The sequence below is a fragment of the Poeciliopsis prolifica genome, unplaced genomic scaffold (assembly GCF_027474105.1).
Source record: "Poeciliopsis prolifica strain line A6 unplaced genomic scaffold, Auburn_PproV2 SCAFFOLD013, whole genome shotgun sequence".
NCBI classification, from domain to species: Eukaryota; Metazoa; Chordata; class Actinopteri; order Cyprinodontiformes; family Poeciliidae; genus Poeciliopsis; species Poeciliopsis prolifica.
In genome coordinates, this window is record NW_026562388.1 from 9,545,639 (window position 1) to 9,563,470 (window position 17,832).

A 17,832-nucleotide genomic window follows, 5' to 3' on the forward strand; every position below is an offset into this window, starting at 1 on the left:
GAAGAAGAGTCCAGTTTTAATTTTTCTATTTTGTATCACTAATGCAGACAAACGAGGATAAGATATAACTCAAAATTTGACCACTCCCATTATTGATCACCAGCTCATACTGATGGATTACCAAAGCAGACGCCCTGACAGGCGGAACGTCCAATGGGGGGAAATCGCCTTGTGATGCTCTGATCAAGTCAGCCTGCCCCCCATCCCTTCTCCCTCCCCTACCTTCTCCCACTCCCTCTTTTTGATCGGAGTCATTTTGACAGTGATGCATCAGTCTCTGCAGAACAGGGCAGTCCGGCTGGCAGGAAATGCCACAGATCCCCTGAGAGCAGTGGAATGGGGCTCTGACAGGGAAAGACACCTCCTTAAAAAAAAAAGAAAAGGTAAAAAGGAAATCAATGTTTCCATCCGTTGCAGACAGGGAGAGATGCTTCAAAATGCTCCCAATTCTTGTGTTTTGTGTCAACTTTACTCTTCAAAAGAAGCTTTTCTTTATTGTGTTTCAGCTGCTTTGCCTCAGCGTTGGTCTTTTTGCCCCTTTTGTTTGTAATAGACTGAAGTGCAGCACATCAGTTAAATCAAGGCAAACCATCATTGCCATTCCCTGCACTGTCCTTGCCTCCTTCCCAATCCAATTCTTTCAGTCTCTTACCTCCACTTCTATCAAAAAGCAAGTGAACGGCGTTTGTTTCATCTCTCCAAAGCAGCATTGAGGCTAAAACAGCGCAGAGGCAGTGCTGGCCAGCACTGAACTCGATTGGGTAAAGTAAATACAAAAGCATGAGGGAGAAAAAGAAAGCAGCTGGGGAGACACAAAAGGATGGAGCTGCAGATGGGAACTAACCTTGCCTGGGTTTCTTCTGATGTTCCTTCACACGCTCACCTCCACCGCACCCGTCACTGTCAAGCCAGCTCTTTTCTTCCTCTCTTAAGTCATCCCTTTTATTTGTCATGTTCAGAGGACGACGCCAGTGCATCTGAGGAATCGAGGTTTCAGAGTATTAAAGGAAATGTTGTTTTACAAAAAAAAAAGTCCTTCAGCAGGAAGCTCTTTCAGCAGGCAAAACACAGAGGCTGTACAGCCATCACACTTCAAAGCTGCCCTGGAAACTTCCCATAAGAGAGCTCCGATTGTCCGAATCTAAACAAGTGCAGATCCCCCCCCCCCCAGGTGTTCGAATGTGTTCGTTCTTCTGTTGTTCTTGGATGTTTGTAATGTTGCTCTTTGTTGCTCAGAGGTCTATGATTTTAATAGCTCTGACAGGAGATTTGCAAACATGACGACACATGGCATAACACATTAGATATCAGCAGTTCAACCACAAAATATCTCTCACCTTTGGCTAATCTTTAGAAACAATCGCCTGCTTAATGGCAGCAAAGACTTTTCCCATAAATTGGTTGACAAGTTTATTTGATTCATGAAATAATCTGAACTCCAAGTTCTTCACAAAAAAAGGTTTTATTCTTTTATATAATGAACTATCACATTTATTGAATTTCACAATGTAAAATAAAGTCTGAAGGAATATTTGCACTTTAAAGTTTGAATTATGTAAAAAGAGTGACTGAAATTAATAAAATGTCAAATTGAATAACGATAAAATTCAAATAAATTAAAACAAACATTTAAAAACAGTAATCCACTTCTACCTAACTGGTAATTTCTATATAACTTACAATTGTATTATTTATTTCAGTTGCTTTCCTTTGGGGGTTAACATGATCTATACAATGACACCTAGTTAAAAACAGAATGAAGTAAAATGAACTTGGTCTGTATGTTAACACAAGAAGGAACAATGTTAATCAAGCAATCAAAGATCCCTCAAACATTTAATCAGTAGAAACCGTAGTAGGCAGACAACCTGTCTTAACTTTACAGAGTGGAATCAACTGGCTTTGTCTTTCCTGTCAGCTCATCAGTGGCCCCTGGCTGTCGTCTCTGCAGAAGAACATCATACATCGTTTGTAGCCTATTTAAAGTCACCTGAAGTGCCTCTAAATCTTGGAGGCACATCTAAGATTGAGGGGTAATAATCTGCCTCATTTGACAGTGATGCAGATGTTTTATCTGTCTGTTTTGAAACTGAGACTCAGAGGGAGCAACGAACGACGGGCGCTACACTGGACTGCATGTGTATATGTACAATTACACTAGTATCTCTAAAAACTCCAGGCAGGGATATTTCCACAAATGAAGCACTACGGTGGAAAACAATCATCTTTCGTTCAACATTTTAAGAATGTATTTAAAAAAGGCCCATTTATAAAAACCACATCAATGTTTCAAGTTTGTTTTGCATTGCGGCATCCTTGCTATTAATATTCATAATTTTAAGCCTTTAAACTGTATGCAAAAGCCGCAATGAAGGAGGAGATGTTGGTTTTCACATTCATTGAAATAGAAAGACATTATCATTTGGTAATATTTTAGAATGAAGGGCATCTGTAATGAAAACTGTCACTCATGAATCACATAAATGCTATAAAAATGACTTCCCGACCCATTTGGATGAAAAATATCACATGGAAATAATCTGCAAGTGTCAAATAGGTGCAAATATTTGCAAATTAGTGGAACTGAGAGCAAATGCACGAACCCGGGAAAGTTAGAATGGTTGTTTGGACGTGCTAGTTTGAAGTCTGCACTCGGTGGGCTTTCTTCCCTGTGACACACACACATGAATTTAGCCCGACACAACCCACCCCCAACCCAACTCCTCCAATGGCCCTGTCGGTGTGCCAGGGCGGGTGATTACCGACGCTCTCCCCCAATTATGGGCTGATTATTCCACCGTGCTCTAATTGACTGGGGAGATATGCAAATGGCTGTCATTTGGGATGATAAAGGATGCGGGCGCTGGATGCCCCCTGCATTATTTAGCCTCGGCTGTACGCAGCGTGAAGGATGTGGCGTGCGCTTTAATTGCTGAGGAGAGAGAGGTTAAGCTGAACGAGCAGTTGAATTAGAAATGAGGAATTTGGGCCCCTATTTATTTCTTTATTTTTTCATCTTCTTCCATCCCTCTCTCTTTTCTCATTCACACACACACACACACACACGCACATGTGCACGCACACACTTTCTGTGTCATGCGTTGTTTTTCAGCTCCCTCTTGGGTGAATGGAGAGGTGAGGAGGGGGTGGGGTGATGGCAGAATGTCATGCTGGAATGCCTTAAATAAAAACATTAGCAGAACCAATATGAGCAGAACAAATAGAGTGAGAGTGCGTGTTGGTGTAAAGAAAAGGCGGTGAGTGGACGACGTGCATTAGAAACTACGTTGTGGAGAACTTTTGTGCCCCAATAGATGTTGAAAAGTTCAGAAAATGGGAGGTCTTTGCTTTTCTGCTTCACCGCTAAAAATGTGGTGTCCTCAATGAAAAGAAATTCAAATCTACTACTTTAAATGAATTAGCAGTATCTCAGTTTGCAAATCAAAGGTCAGGCCGTCTTTGGATACAAACAGTTCCCAGACTTTCTCATTCTACATAAAGTTTACCCTCTATTAATATAAAACAACATTGGCAGTTTAATAATTTGTTTTGCTTCATTGTAAAAAAAAAAAAGATTCACATTACACCAAAACCAACCTTCGCATTTCAGGAAAGCTATTCAAAGGTGTCACAGAGGGTGCTAATAGTATTGTTAGTTTGCTCAAAGTAGAATTCTTTGTTTTTTCTCTTTCTTCAGTGGTGCATTTAAGTGACCATTGTGTAGGCTTCTTGATAATTTGTTCATAATTTAAAACACAGTCATAAAAGTCTTCCACTCTGTTTACAAACTTCAGACTGATCAATCTACATTAAATTGGAGATGATTGTCATTTGTTTACCTGCTTTGAGTCACCTTTTGCTTCAGCTGTAACACCCCCAAGTGAAGCGTCAATTTTTTTATTGAAAGTGTTGCATCTGGCTGCCTCTGCATTATTAGCAATAAAATAGCTTATCTAAATAATTTTGCCAAAACATGGTAATGCAATCCTAACACATTTTCAGCTGAATTAAGCAGTGAAAGTGTTACCAGATATCTAACTAACATAACGAGTAAATGCATAGCACTAATATTTTTTTGCTATCCATCTAGTTCCTTTCGATATTAATGTTCTCTACTTTGATATTTGTGATAATGCTTTGAGTGGTCGTATGACTGAAAAAACAATATTACAGTTGGCATAACTATCATTTCATTCTAGAGCCCGGTTCCTGAAAAGTTGGGGGTGTTCTTAGAAGTTGAATGAAATGAAAACTAAAAGTAAGGAAGCAGAAATGCCACACAGTAATATCAAGCCTACTGTAATCCTAATTTAGTTACTAGAAGTACTTGATTTTTTTGTTTTCTTTATTAGCCTATAAGTAATACTGCCTCAGATGTGCCTTTAGAGCATTGTGCCCATATTTGAGCATTACAAAAAGCTTTCTGAGAAATAGGCCTCCTATTTCTGAGGAGGCCTCCTGAGAAATAGCAACAATTACTAATGTAATGAGGTGCTCTTTGCATCAACACCCAATTTAATGACTTTTTATGAATCGTAAGTAAGATATCCAAACTACTGACTTTGTCTCAGAGTTGCTTGTATAAAACATATTTTTGTTCTGATCAAGAAGCAGAAGCATCACAAAGAGTCTGGGTTTTGTAAAGTGTTTAAAGGCAGAGAAAGGAAAATAATAGCAAACTACCTTTATGTTTCTGCACAAATGTTCCTGCTCAGTTAAGGCAGATGTTGTTCCAGGAAAAACAAACACTTTTAATGCAGATTTTTCTAAGAACAATCTGACATCCAATAATGTAGGGGTTTTTTTATGGATTCTGTTGTTTATGTACAAAATTATGAAGCCATTTTTACATTATAAAAATAGTACAGTACAATTCTGTTGTTTTTTTCCACTGCTAACTATTTGACTTTGTATCCATTTGAGAACATGACAAACCAGTTTCTTTCATTTTTACTGAACCCATAAGGGGCTTTTAGTGTTTGCAGTGTGGAGCACTTTGAATAGAAGCATGACCCTGGTGAGTTACCTGGTTTAACTCTTTGACATATACTCTCTCTTACTTTATGGTTCTCAGTGGGAGACTTATACATTCAAGCTTAAATGAATTCTAAAGACTTGAGGCACTTGAGGCTAAACCATTTTCTCTTTGGAATTCAGTGGATAATCCAGAGGGTCATGAGTTGGCATGTTAACATGCTCAGTCACTTATTGGGGTGCTTTTTTTTGGCAAGCACTCTGAGCATCTCACCTTTTTTTAGTCTGTTTGTGCTTTGTAGAGACACTCTGAAGGTTCTAGAGACTCTTTTCTCCACACATCCTCCTTCCACAGTCCTGTCAACATATAGTAACGAAAACAGTGAAGCCATAGTACAAGGTTGGGTACTGTTGTTTTTCAGGCACATGTTGATGAAGATGTCATAGTTGAAACAACCATCATTTCTATCACTTCTCATCATCGTGAACACTAATTATCATCATCACTTCAGCCTTTGTAAACATTCCAGCTGATTGATGTGAAAAAATAAATTATAATGAGGGCGTCTTCTAAAACTTCTGCTGCACAAAATCTTTCTTCTCTGTGCTTAATAGCATTTATTGAAGGGTATTACAGCCAGGGCTCTGCATGGGGCATTGCATTACAACCCTCTTCAAAACATACACACTCAGAGAAGCATTCAGCAGTCCATTTGGATTCATTTGCACAGCATTTCATTTGGTTTTCACTGAATGGGAGTAAGAATTTAAAGAATAACGCCTTTGTAATAGCATTTCCTCGCTGTCTCCAGTGCACTATAAAAATAGAAAGTACAGCGGCCGGAGTCGATAAATGAGCACAGAGCTGCCACAAGAAGACCCGTCCCTCAGGCCTACAAACGATAGCTATTGGAGTTAATTACAGTTTATATCATTATATTTACCCAGAGAATAAAACTCTCTATTGAGCTCTGTTTTTTCGATGTACATTGCATCAATTGCAGCAGCTTTGTGTTTGATGTTATGAAAGGTTATTATGGATTTTACGGTTTTGCAATAGAAACAGGTTACTAAGACCTACCTGTTCATGCTGAGTTTAAAAATAGTTTCACCGTACTGTATGATTATTTTATGTTGTGCTCATTAGTAGATGTCTGCCACATATAGATTGGATCTGCTTAATCTTTTCACTCTTTCCGTGTTTAAAAAAAATGTAAAGCCAAACCTATAGATGGAAATGTGGGACCTAAACATGCTTTCAAGATAAGCTGCAAAGATTTCACTTCTCTAAAGTTCTGAGTCAATGCTTTGTATAATTATATTTTGCTGTAATTACAGCAGCAGGTCTTTTTGGGGGATGTCTCAACCACATTTGCATTTGTTCACTCTACATTCTTTGTAAAGCAATTCACACATGATCAGATTGAATAGATTGTATTTGTGAAAATTCATCCAGTGATTCTGCAGATTTTGAATCAGTTTCAAGTCTGGATTTGATTGATTAGATGACTATGCCATCACCCACATTTGTGGCATGACAAAATGTAAATAACTAGATATGAATACTTTTGCGTGCCATGTTAAATACATTGAAAGTGAAAGTACATTTTTCGGGTTTTGCAGTCAAAAGCCTGGTTGTGTTGAAGTGATGTCCCCTCACAGCGCTCACTTGCTGTATTTGCGTTCGTGTTTCAGGCTGTAGTTAACCGGCTAGCCATCTGCTGCATAGCTCTGAGCCATTTAACGCCTCTGACTGGGACAGACAGCTTGAGACAGGAAAATAGACACTTGATGGAGGAAATGAGAGACAGGGGAAGTCGCAGTCTCTCCATCTTCCTGGACCCTGTAGGAAACTGTAAATGTTGGCTCCTCCCTGTCTAGACCAAGAACCACTTGTGCACGCACACGCGTGCACGTGCACCCACTCGGTCCTACTTTCATAGCAACTTTGATTAATTCCCAGAGTGCTGTGAGAGGAGACAGCATCAGTGCCATGGTCAGGGGAGAAGGCGCGCAGTCTGCTGGATGTGACAGCTCCCTGCTTCACACTGATGCCTTAGAGGGTGGATATGTGTGTGTGGGTTAGTAGCATGAGTGAGGGGCAGGATGTGTGTGTAAAAAGCCTCATCTGTCCCCTCGGCCACATCAGTGCTCAAGCATGTCTTGCTGTGACAGCCTTGCAGCCTGCGTTCCTGTCACACTCGCACACACAAACAGAGGAGCACTAACACCAGTGAGGTGAAGGGTCACGAGCGACTGCCTCTCCAATGTTGTGTGAAATGTGTAGCTGACCCAAAGTGTGTGTGCAAAAATGTGAATATGTATGTGTCTGTGTGTCTTGAATCTAGTGGTGGAGGTGCAGGGGGGGCATCTCAAAGTAACTGGTTATTATCACCTCAATATTTTTCTTATTATGACAATTACATGCTCCAGGAGCGAATTAAGCGATAAAGGACGCCAAGCGGGAGTGGTTGACAGCTATTTGGAGACTCAATGCACAGAGCAATTTGCAGCCCCGAGCCAAACAAATTGGATTTGGGCCACTTTGGATGAGGGCCCCAGATTGTTGGGCGTTTGGATCCTGAGATCTGCCATGAGCGGGGTAGCTGGCTTTAATTCTCTATATCGAACCAAGGTAACAATGCTCTATAACCACGAACAATGATTAAATCTTATGCTTGTATATGCATCATGCTTCACTGTCTGTAGGGTATTTACAGTTTTACGTCTATGAGCATTAAGCGTTCCCACCTCTGCATGTTAAACAGCACCACTACTTTTTTGGTCTTGGGCCACACAGCTGTGCTCAAGTGTGTGTATAATCCAAATGAGCCTAACAGCCTCTAAACGAATTACTGGTACACATTTTGCCACCCCTAAACTGCCACAGGAAATGCTGGCAACAGCACCCAATTAGATGAAATGCAATTATTCCGATCCATTCACACGATTAGCCTGTAGGTTAACAACCTAGCTGTACATCCGGCTGGCTCCCGGTGTTTTTTGGGAAAGCCTCGGTCACACCAGCTCTCATGGTAACCCCTCCGTGTCAAATAGCATGCACCCGAAACAGCCGGTGGGGCAAAAAACAACATTCGGCCCCATTGGAGGAGGCAGAACATGGCGCCAATCAGCTCGGTGCAAAGGGCGGCTCGATTGGCTGCAGCAGAGAGTGAGATCATGAATTGGGGAGAGGAAAGATAGTAGCCGTTGTGCCCAGCGGAGCGAAGGTAGATAATACCAGGCGACAGACTGGCAGGCTGTCGGGGTGGGTGGGCACTCACAGCAGCATGATGGAAAACAAAGGCTATGTGTGTCACAGTTGAGATCGCATTAACTAAAACAATCAGGCATGGACGGGCTGCCACACTGACTTGGTTGTCTGTTCCACTGGCTAAGCCAAGAACCATGAATGGAAAGAATGGGTTAAGGGGGTGGGAGGGTCGACTGTCACATTATTTATCTGATATTGCATTGTGTCGTTGTAATGAGAAAAGTTGTGTTGCTCTGACGCTAAACTGAAGGTATGTCAGAGCTGCCAGTGTTTTTACAGAGAGTATGTTTAGATTTAATCCCAAAGAGCAAAATTTTCATAAAAATAGTTATCTATATTCAACTTTTAATAAAACAGGGAATTTTTTATTTCTTCATACAGCTTTTATTTCTGTACCAGTGCTAGTTTAAACTCTTATCATATACATTCAGTGGATTTAACATGAAAAATGCAATGAAACACATTTTACACTGGCTTAGATTATTAAATAAATACATATAATTTAGAGAAGTATATAATATTCTCACATGAAAAATATTTCACAATATATAGATTATTTAGTTGGAAAACTGCTCGATTAGAGCCCGTTATTGACTGATTAGTAGACATGTTGCACCAACTGTAGATTTGAAGCAATAAAATATAGTTGGAACTTCTTGAGTTATTGTGCCCTTAATTTGATTTGTCACGTTCAAATATACTTCCAGCCATCTGTTTTTGACATTGTATTGCACATCATTCTGCATATTCCTTAACTCCAGTAATAGTAACATTGTTTGTATAAGCTTTGTTAAAAAAAATTCTAACTCCAATAGCTGCTGTTGTCTACAAATGTAACTTTATACTTTATTAGTTTCACAATCACTTAAGTACACTGACAATACAGGATGGGGCTGAGATATCAACCTTCTAGAAAGGGTGACTTTAACTATCCTATTTTGTTTGACCAGAAAACAATGCGGCCACCTGCAGATAGACTTACTCAGACAAAATTTAGTTACCTTGTTTATTAAAAGAGATGGTATGATGAATGCAAAAAGCACTTTTTTTGTGTCTAAAATCACATACAAATGTAAAAAGAAAAAAAAAATCTGAACATTATGTTTATGCTTTTGATGGATGAGCAGGGCTCATTTCCATTTCAGGGACACTGAGGAACATATCTGAGTTGACAATGAACGGTTAGGGCTCAGGTGGAACGTGACTGAAGAGACCACAGGCCCTGGTATAGCTGGTAGGATCAGCTGTCATCCACTTGCAACTTTCCACTTTTTTCCTCAAATGGGTACCAGCCAGAAAAACAGGGGTTATTTACAGGTGACTTCCCCTCGTCGTCGCACACAGCTGAGCCGCAGCCTCTCTGTTCAGTGTGAACGTGTGTGTGATGTGTGGTCGGTGGGCAGACATCATGATTCATCTCATCACTTCACATCTGGTCTGCACTTTACTTCCATCACTGCCGCTTTTACTTTCCTCTGGCGCTCCGCACTTTTATGCAGTCGGCGGTGTGTCAGCAGTATTATTGGGGGATTCCCTGGAATTGCTTTAGAACAGGGAACTACCTGCTAAGTGCGCACGCACACACAGACACACACACACCTAAGTACACAGCCTTTTGCTCACCACTGGGAATTGAAACTGTAATATGAACTCACCCTTGGTCTGAATGAAAGCCCATTACAATTTATTTTTACCACCACAGCCTGGACAGTTTACTGGCTTGTTCTTTGGTATGTTTAGAATTTTCCACCACTGACACAGAGACTATAAAGATATTTTCTTGAGGATGTTGAGGGTCATATATAAGTCAGCTTTAATTTACACACATTGAAATAAAAGCCTTAAAGTTTAAATGTTTCTGACACTTATTGCCCATATATTTAATCTTTTCCAGTAATATTTGCAGAGCTGCCTCTTCTTTATGACATAATGTGCTCTGGGAAAATGATGTGCTCGCTTGAGCCTACATTTAAATTTGCCACCTGCTGCTTGTCAGCTCTCATCAAATGCTTGGATGAGCTTCACAAATACTCACTGTAAGTCTCTGCTTGCGTTCCAGGATCTCTCTGGCTCGATTGATGACCTCCCCACTGGGACAGAGGCCGGCCTGGGCTCGGCTGTCGGAGCTGGCGGATCCTCCAACGGCAGCAGCAGCGGCAGCAGCCAAGTGGAGCCGGGAGGCACCGGTAACCAGGGACAGTCCCCCTTTTCGCCCCACCTCCCTGGCCAGAGGAGTGGGCCCTCTCCCTCTCCAGTGGGGTCCCCAGCAGGCTCCACTCAATCCCAGCCGTCCCGTTCGGGCTCAGGACCAATTTCTCCTGCCAGTGGACCCCCTGCCAACACCACAGCTCCAGGTAGAGTTTCCCTTTTGAGCCTCATGCATTTTAACTATGTGGTTTAACTTGATTAAAAGTTAGCATGGGTTTCTAGGGATTTTTTTAATTACCAAAAAAAAAAACACTGCCAAATATTCCGCTGATGTCAGAGCTGTATTTTGTATTTTATGTTTTGAATTTCTGCTAAAAGTTTCTTTTGAATTTTTCTGTTTGAAAGCAAAAGAGAGAAGAAGGTCAAAGAATCCCACAGTCAGTGATGTCAGTGAAGGTGTATTGGATTTGACAGCTAATGAAAAATACCTGCTGTGACATGTTTGAACCACCTGAGCACTATTTTCTAATCATTCCAAACTTTAACTATAAAATAGGTGGAAAATAAAACAGTTTGTTAGCATCTGTTGCAAATGAAAATGAGAAAAATGTGGTATGAATTCCTAATCAGATCCTCTGAGTGGAGGCTTTGGAAAAACACCTTTTGGGTCAATTAGAGCTGTAAACCTTTAGGAGTACGTTTCCACAAATCTAGAAATGTTACATCTGCTCGTTCTGTGGAAAATAGCTCAAGCTCAATTAGATTGAAGAGAGAGTCTATGAAAAACTATTTTCAAGTAGTGACAGTAGTCTATTAATTATGTTTAGTTGTTTTCGTCTTGCAAAATCACCTTCTTCCACATGTTTACTGTTTGTCCTACATAAATAGCAACCGACTTTCCAACTATTGCCATAAGCGATTATGCTAAGATTTCTTGTGGCTGTAATAATTTCACTCATGGCCATCCACAAAGGTTTGCTAACATTAGTCCTACAAACAGGGTCTTCCACCTGGATCCTGTCGGCTGCTTCTCTAACTACTGTTTCTCCTTGGAGTGGAAATTTCCTCACCATTCGGTAACTTCTGAACATGAAAATAGAAACCTGACTCTGAACCAGAACATTACATTCTCAGACAAGTTAGTTTTTATCAAAATAACTAAATTGTCTTTGATATTTGTGAAGAAAAATCAAATCTGTCCTCCGTTTTTTTTTTTTTTTTTTTTTTTTTTTTTCCATTTGCAAATGTTACTTGGATCATTCTTATGTCAACACCATTAGTGCACCTGTTACTTCTGAAAGCTTTTCGCAGTAATCACACCCACGTTTATGTCTGACCTTCTCGTTTCTTCCCCATTTCTGTTTGTTTTTTAAATGTGTGCATTTAAGCAAGGTTATGTTGCAAAGTGTCCTTTGTTTTGAATATCAGTGGTGATCCCACAAAAGGCAGGTTTAAATGTTATGTGTTGAACTAGATTGTGAGAATAAAACTTCAGCAGCACAATGTTTTTACTTAACCTCAATCAGTGTCTTAATTAAACATAATTATCAAAAGAAAAGAATAAAAAGTTGGATCACTTTTTTTGTTCCAATTGTTTCTATTTTTTTTTCTTATCAGCATCTTCAAATCACTGTGTAATACATCTAAATTCATTTCCATTTTTATCGGTTTGCACAAAGAATGATGAAGAGAACTCACTGTGACAGAAGACCAAATGGTTTCCATCCTGAACATTTACTTTGATTTTCTCCAGTCCATTTGAAATTCTAATTCAGGGAACTGAAGAGCTTCGCTGTGTAACCTGGACTCTTTGTGGAACATTTTGCATTGGCTGCATTGCAGAGATATTTCTTCACATCCATGGAGGTGTTTTTTTTTTTATGTTTTTTTTTCAAATCTCTCTCTATGTACCAGCTACCTGTGGATCACACCAGCATTTATAGTACTGTTCTAATGTGTTTTAGTGAAGTATTTGCAAATGTCTTTGAAAGGTTTTCAGTATTTTATTTCATTTTTATCTCTCCATTTTGCTGTGATACCCCCAAATATATTCTCAGCCTACTTTATGAAGGCATCAGAAGTTTTTTGGAGGACATTAGTGAACAAACCATCATTATGAAGACAAAAGAACACACTAGGTTAGGGATACACATGTGTAGATTTAAAGTGGGTATGAATATCTTAACAGAACACTTTTCAAAGGGTTTGAACTTCCTTTTTGATAAAACAAAAATGTGTGGAAGATTCTCTGCCTGCCAGGTTATTTTTTAGAGAAGCCTAAAATAAGGAAATCTCTTGAAGAAAAACTATTAAAGGATGTTCATCTTCCAGCTGGACAGCAACCATAAACAAGTCGCCAAAATGGTTTCAGATAAACTCATATTTACGTTTTAGAATGGCCCAGTTAATTTAATGACCTCACTGAAATTTGAAAAGAATGTTTAAAGTCATGGTTGGACTCACAAAGCTATTTTGCTGGGAAGAATTTAATTCTTCAGATACGTAAATCTGTTAGAGACATTCCCTGAAAGCCGAACGGCTGTAATTATATAAAACGTCATACATGGCAGGTCACATGCAAGCACAACACTTTTCAGATTTTTATTTGTTGAAAACCGTTTAGGATTTTTTTTCTTTACTTTCATAGCGGAGCACTTTTTTTGATTTGGGCTATTACAAAAAAAGCTCTATAAGGCACTGTGTCTATATTTTATCCCTACTTTGAGCGTTACCATATCATGGCTGTTTGGGCTTGAGTTTCCTTCAGATTTGTAGCCTTATCTAAAACAAAGGAACGTAACAGGACTATCAGACAGTACACAGTGTGTCTGTCTGTCTCTTGAGGCCATAACAGAGCATTTAGATAAATAAACAGTGAGCATTTCCCATAGATACAGTCTTAATTTGCCTGCAACAGCCTTGTAACTGCATGTGTGTGTGGCCTCCATGTCATCCTGCCATCCTGCCTTTCTGAGTGATCGGCTGACCGGCTGGTCAGCTTGTCTAAGACCTGCCAGTCACTCCGACAAGGAGGGGCAAAGTGTCTGGAGTGAGATCCAAACTCCAACTCCTCCATCAACTCCTCCTGCTCTTCCTCTCCTCCTTCTCAGCCTCTTACACCAGTGATTGACACTAATGAAAAACTGGGACAGTGGGGTTTTTTTCCAGACGCTCGTGCCAAGAGTCATGACAAGAATCCAGAGTGAGGCGGGCAAAGACGGGAGGCGAAACCGATTGCTGGGACATGATTAATAAGAAAATATTTTTAAATATTCCAGGCATCAAATAAGTGGTGATAAAGCATGGAGCACTGAGTAACATCTGGCATGTTTTAGCTGCTGTACTACAATCAGTTTGAATTAGATCAAGAAGAAGCCAGCTTCACAGAGACACGGGAGAACTAATGTGGTTAGCACACATCTGATTAAAAATGCTCCACTTTGCAACACTTCGTCTCAAGTTAGAACATATCTGTTGATGCTGAAGCTTTACTTTGGCAGGATGCAGTGAAAGCAGGCAAGAGTTTTCGCCAGCTGTGAGCATTTCCTGTGGGTTTCTGTAAAAGCAGGTTCTGTCCTGTAAAAGTATAAAAAAGAAAAGGGAAAGAAAATCAGACGATGACAACGAATAATAAGCAATTTAATTTGTGTGAAGACCTCATCTGCAGCATTTTGAGCTGCAGTCAAGAAAAAGTCAAAACACAGTCTATCTGGCGGCTCTTCATTCTGCTCCATTTAGCCCGCTGTCAGTGGAGAAATTGGTATTGCAGGTTGTTTCTTAAATTGATTCTGCACCTCAACTGCTGTCAGAATCTGTTGTTTTCATTGACATTTTTGGGTGTTTAGATTTTTTTCCTCCAATTGGACTTAATTATGACTGTTCCATAAATGTCAGCACACGATGATGTTTGGATAGTTTTGGCAGGCTTCCGTATAAGTGCAAAGAAATTAGAAAATAATAATAATCTTTTTTGGCATTGAATAAAAAATTGTTCAGATGATTATCATTTTTTGTTTTTACACAAACAGACTTGGTATTTAAAGTGAAATTTCTTCAATTTGGTTTTAGACAATATTCCAGACTTTGCACAAATATGTAAAGGTAAATATTACTAGTTGCTTTGGCAGGATGCAGTGAAAACATCTCTCCATGAAGCAAAACCAATACACTGTAACATTCAACTTATTTTACAATAATTACATTTCTGTGACATTTTCAGATAAATCCAGTGCATGTACTTTTGAAGAAAGCAAAGAAAATGGAAAAAATGAATACTAAAAAAAAAAAAAATGCTAACATAGAGAGATTACCAAGAGGGTCATACCATACCAGAAATGTCAATGACTGGAATCAGATATGTCAATATCAGTGATGAGATTTTATGTACATATTGACAGATAAAAATCTTAATGCTTGAATTTTTCTTCTCAATTGAACAAAACTTAAGTTTTAATTTGCCTTTATTATGTGAGATTATGCTACTGCAATAAAAGTTACATGTCTTTAAAAAAATGATCTGTATAAAGATTTAAAGAGCTGATAGTTTTTCTAAGTGAAGTTGTTTAAACCTCGGTATAGTTGCGCGCTCACATTCAGATGTATCGTGTTTGTGTCTGCCACCAGTCAGGCTCCCTCATGGGAGCGATGCGACACGTCACATGGATGAGCACATCCGTTCCCCTTGACAGCGGTCAGAGGAGAGCAATTTCATTATGTCATGTTTTCACCTGGCTGTCAAACAAATGTATACATGCAGAGTGGAAATACCAGCCAAGACAGGCAGAGGGAGCATACAGAGGGGCACACATACCTGTGAAAAATGTATTTCATGCTTTGACACTTCATATATATTGTTGTTCGTATGAATTACTTCTGTATGTATGCTCACGTGGATGAGTGACAGTGGTGTTTGAGTGTGTGTGTGAGAGAGAGAGAGAGAGAGAGCGAGAGCTGCACTGTGAGAGTGTTAAAGAGGGGTATGTTGACAGATTGCCAGCCTATCATACACCCATACACTTGCACAAATCTATCTTGTCGGAGCGCCACAGCAAGCCTGTGATTCCCTCGTCTCCTCACTTCTCCTCCTCTTCCTCTTTCCCCGCTCTCCCCCACCTCCCTCTGTCAGTCTCTCCATGAAGCAAATCCAATACACTGTAACATTATCCGGAGCCTTGCCTTGCTATTTGGATTCTCTCCTGGAGCCAAAAAGGCACACACAGGGCCAAATTGATTTTCCTGTTGCGCTAGATTTGTGACAGTCGAGCAGAAATCACATTGCTCAACCGCCAACCTCCCCCCTCCTCTTCCACCATCTCATATGTGCACACAAATACATATACACACCTCTTGGTGTCTGTCAGGCTTTTTTTTTCTAACTGTGAGACATCAGAGACAATAAAGAAAGATTTCTGTCTCTTATTCAAGTGGGTTCTCCATGAGTTACTGTGGAGGAAAGTGGAGAGGCATTCAAGTTAAAGTGCACAGCACAATGTCTTCAGAAAGTTTACAATTCAAAAAATGTGAGTTTAGAGGTGGAAAGTTTCAGGCTATATTTACTATTTGGTTACACTGCATGCACCCTCTGGTTTGACATGATATGTACAGCTACAGTCTGTCAGAGCGGTGTCATTTTCTGTAAAGACTTAGCAGACCTGTCAGTTCTCCAAAACCGAGCCGAAGATGTATCCATTACCACACTGAATCTGATGCATATTACATCAAACTTCATGCAAACACAACATGGAAAGTCAGCTGTCATCAGCTGGTAGAGATGCTGCAGAAAACACAGAGGCAAGACTTTACTGGCAGAAATTCCTCAGCAAGTTTATTACAGCAAGAGAATAAAAATCAAACTACAAAATATTTTTTGGTTTTAAGTAGGAATGTTACTTATACACATTAGACTGGTCTGGTTAGGTACATGCTACAGATCTCAAAATATTCACATGAATTCTTGAGGTAAATTTTAGAAAAAAATAAAACATTTATAAAACCAACTTTATTAAAGATATTTTTGAAGCCTATCAGGCTGTTTTGAGGACCAACCATAGTTTGGAGACAGCTCTAATGAAAATCTCCAATGATCTAAAATGCACCCCTGGTGAAATCTTAAGAGTCCTTGTTTTGCTGTGTGTGAGCACTGTACATACTGGGCATCTAGTAGGGTTTGCTACTAGTTACTAGCAAACCCTATCTGACCTCTTTGCTATTCTCTGCGATTGATTCAGGTCTTATTTAACAGAGAGATTTTTTTTTTTTTAAATCATCAAAGACTTCAAATTTTTCTTAATGGTGTTCCCCAAGACTCCCGGAAATGTCATCAGGAAACAGGGGATAGATTTCAATGGTTATATGAATGAAATAATGCTTAATATTACTATCTCTTTTGATGACAAAAGGAAGTTGGATGCCTATTTCATCTGTAACCTTGACATCAAGAGGTGGTTGACAAAACCAGGACCAAAAAAAAGATGCTAATCATGGATGCTGCCATACACCTGGATTAAATTTACAGCTAATGAAGTATTCTGATGAAAAAGCAATAATAATAATAATTATTATTATTATTACTATTATAAATTAGATGTTATAATTTAAATATGTCAGTGCTATTTCAGGTTTATACAAGACAATGCCATAAATGACAATCAAACATACATCCCACCTTTTTTCAATAAAATGGTTTCCCCCGAGGATTCACTCTTTAAAAAAGAACCAACAGGCAGATGTTGAGTCCTGAAATAACATTCAGGACTCAACATAATAAAAGTTAGAAAAATGTTTAAAAAAAGTGTAACAAGGCAGATCAGAAAGTCTAGAGGGAGTTCAGTGTGTATTACCATGCAGATTTACAGCATGATTTGGGAGGATAAAAGTCCTGTTTAAGAGACGTTTTCACAATGGCTGCTGATTAGAAAAAGTGTCACAATGACACTTGCTCAAGTCAATTTTTGACTTGAGCGAGTCAAAAATTGCAAGTAGGATGATTACAAAAATGATTTTGCCTCACCAGCTCGTGCATGAATGTGTGTGTCTGTGTGTATCCATTTCTGCATAAACTGGGATATTTCACAAAATTCACCCTGTTGTTTTGGTCAAAACTTAAAACACATGTCGCTGCTCTTTGCCATTTTACATAAAAGAATAATAAAATCCCTGAACACTTTGAACTTAACCAGAAAGAAACTTGTTTTTGAAATTGTGTACAGTATTTGGTAATGGTTTTAGATTTCTGTGTGCCTCCATTTGAAAGCAAAGCTGCAATATTTTCTCCACATTGTGGAGCTGTCAATATCCACAGAGGACTTCTGCACTCTTTCACATCCCAGCTGTGTATGTCTGCTGCAGAAGATCACAAATGCTCCTCTCAGCTCCATCCATTCTTTTTCATTCTGTGCCTCTTTCAAACCGCAGTCCTTGGAGGAGCAGTTAACATT

At 39.4% G+C, this 17,832-nt stretch overlaps 1 protein-coding gene across 2 annotated transcripts in view; it reads left to right on the plus strand.

Moving 5' to 3' along the window:
- LOC129365237 (AT-rich interactive domain-containing protein 1B-like) overlaps positions 1–17,832 on the plus strand; it is a 194,957-nt gene that overhangs the window by 123,036 nt on the left and 54,089 nt on the right. For both annotated transcript variants that reach the window (XM_055038316.1, XM_055038317.1), the window contains exon 5: positions 10,308–10,602. In XM_055038316.1, the coding sequence (XP_054894291.1) occupies positions 10,308–10,602 (295 nt within the window). The remainder of the gene's footprint in view (positions 1–10,307; positions 10,603–17,832) is intronic.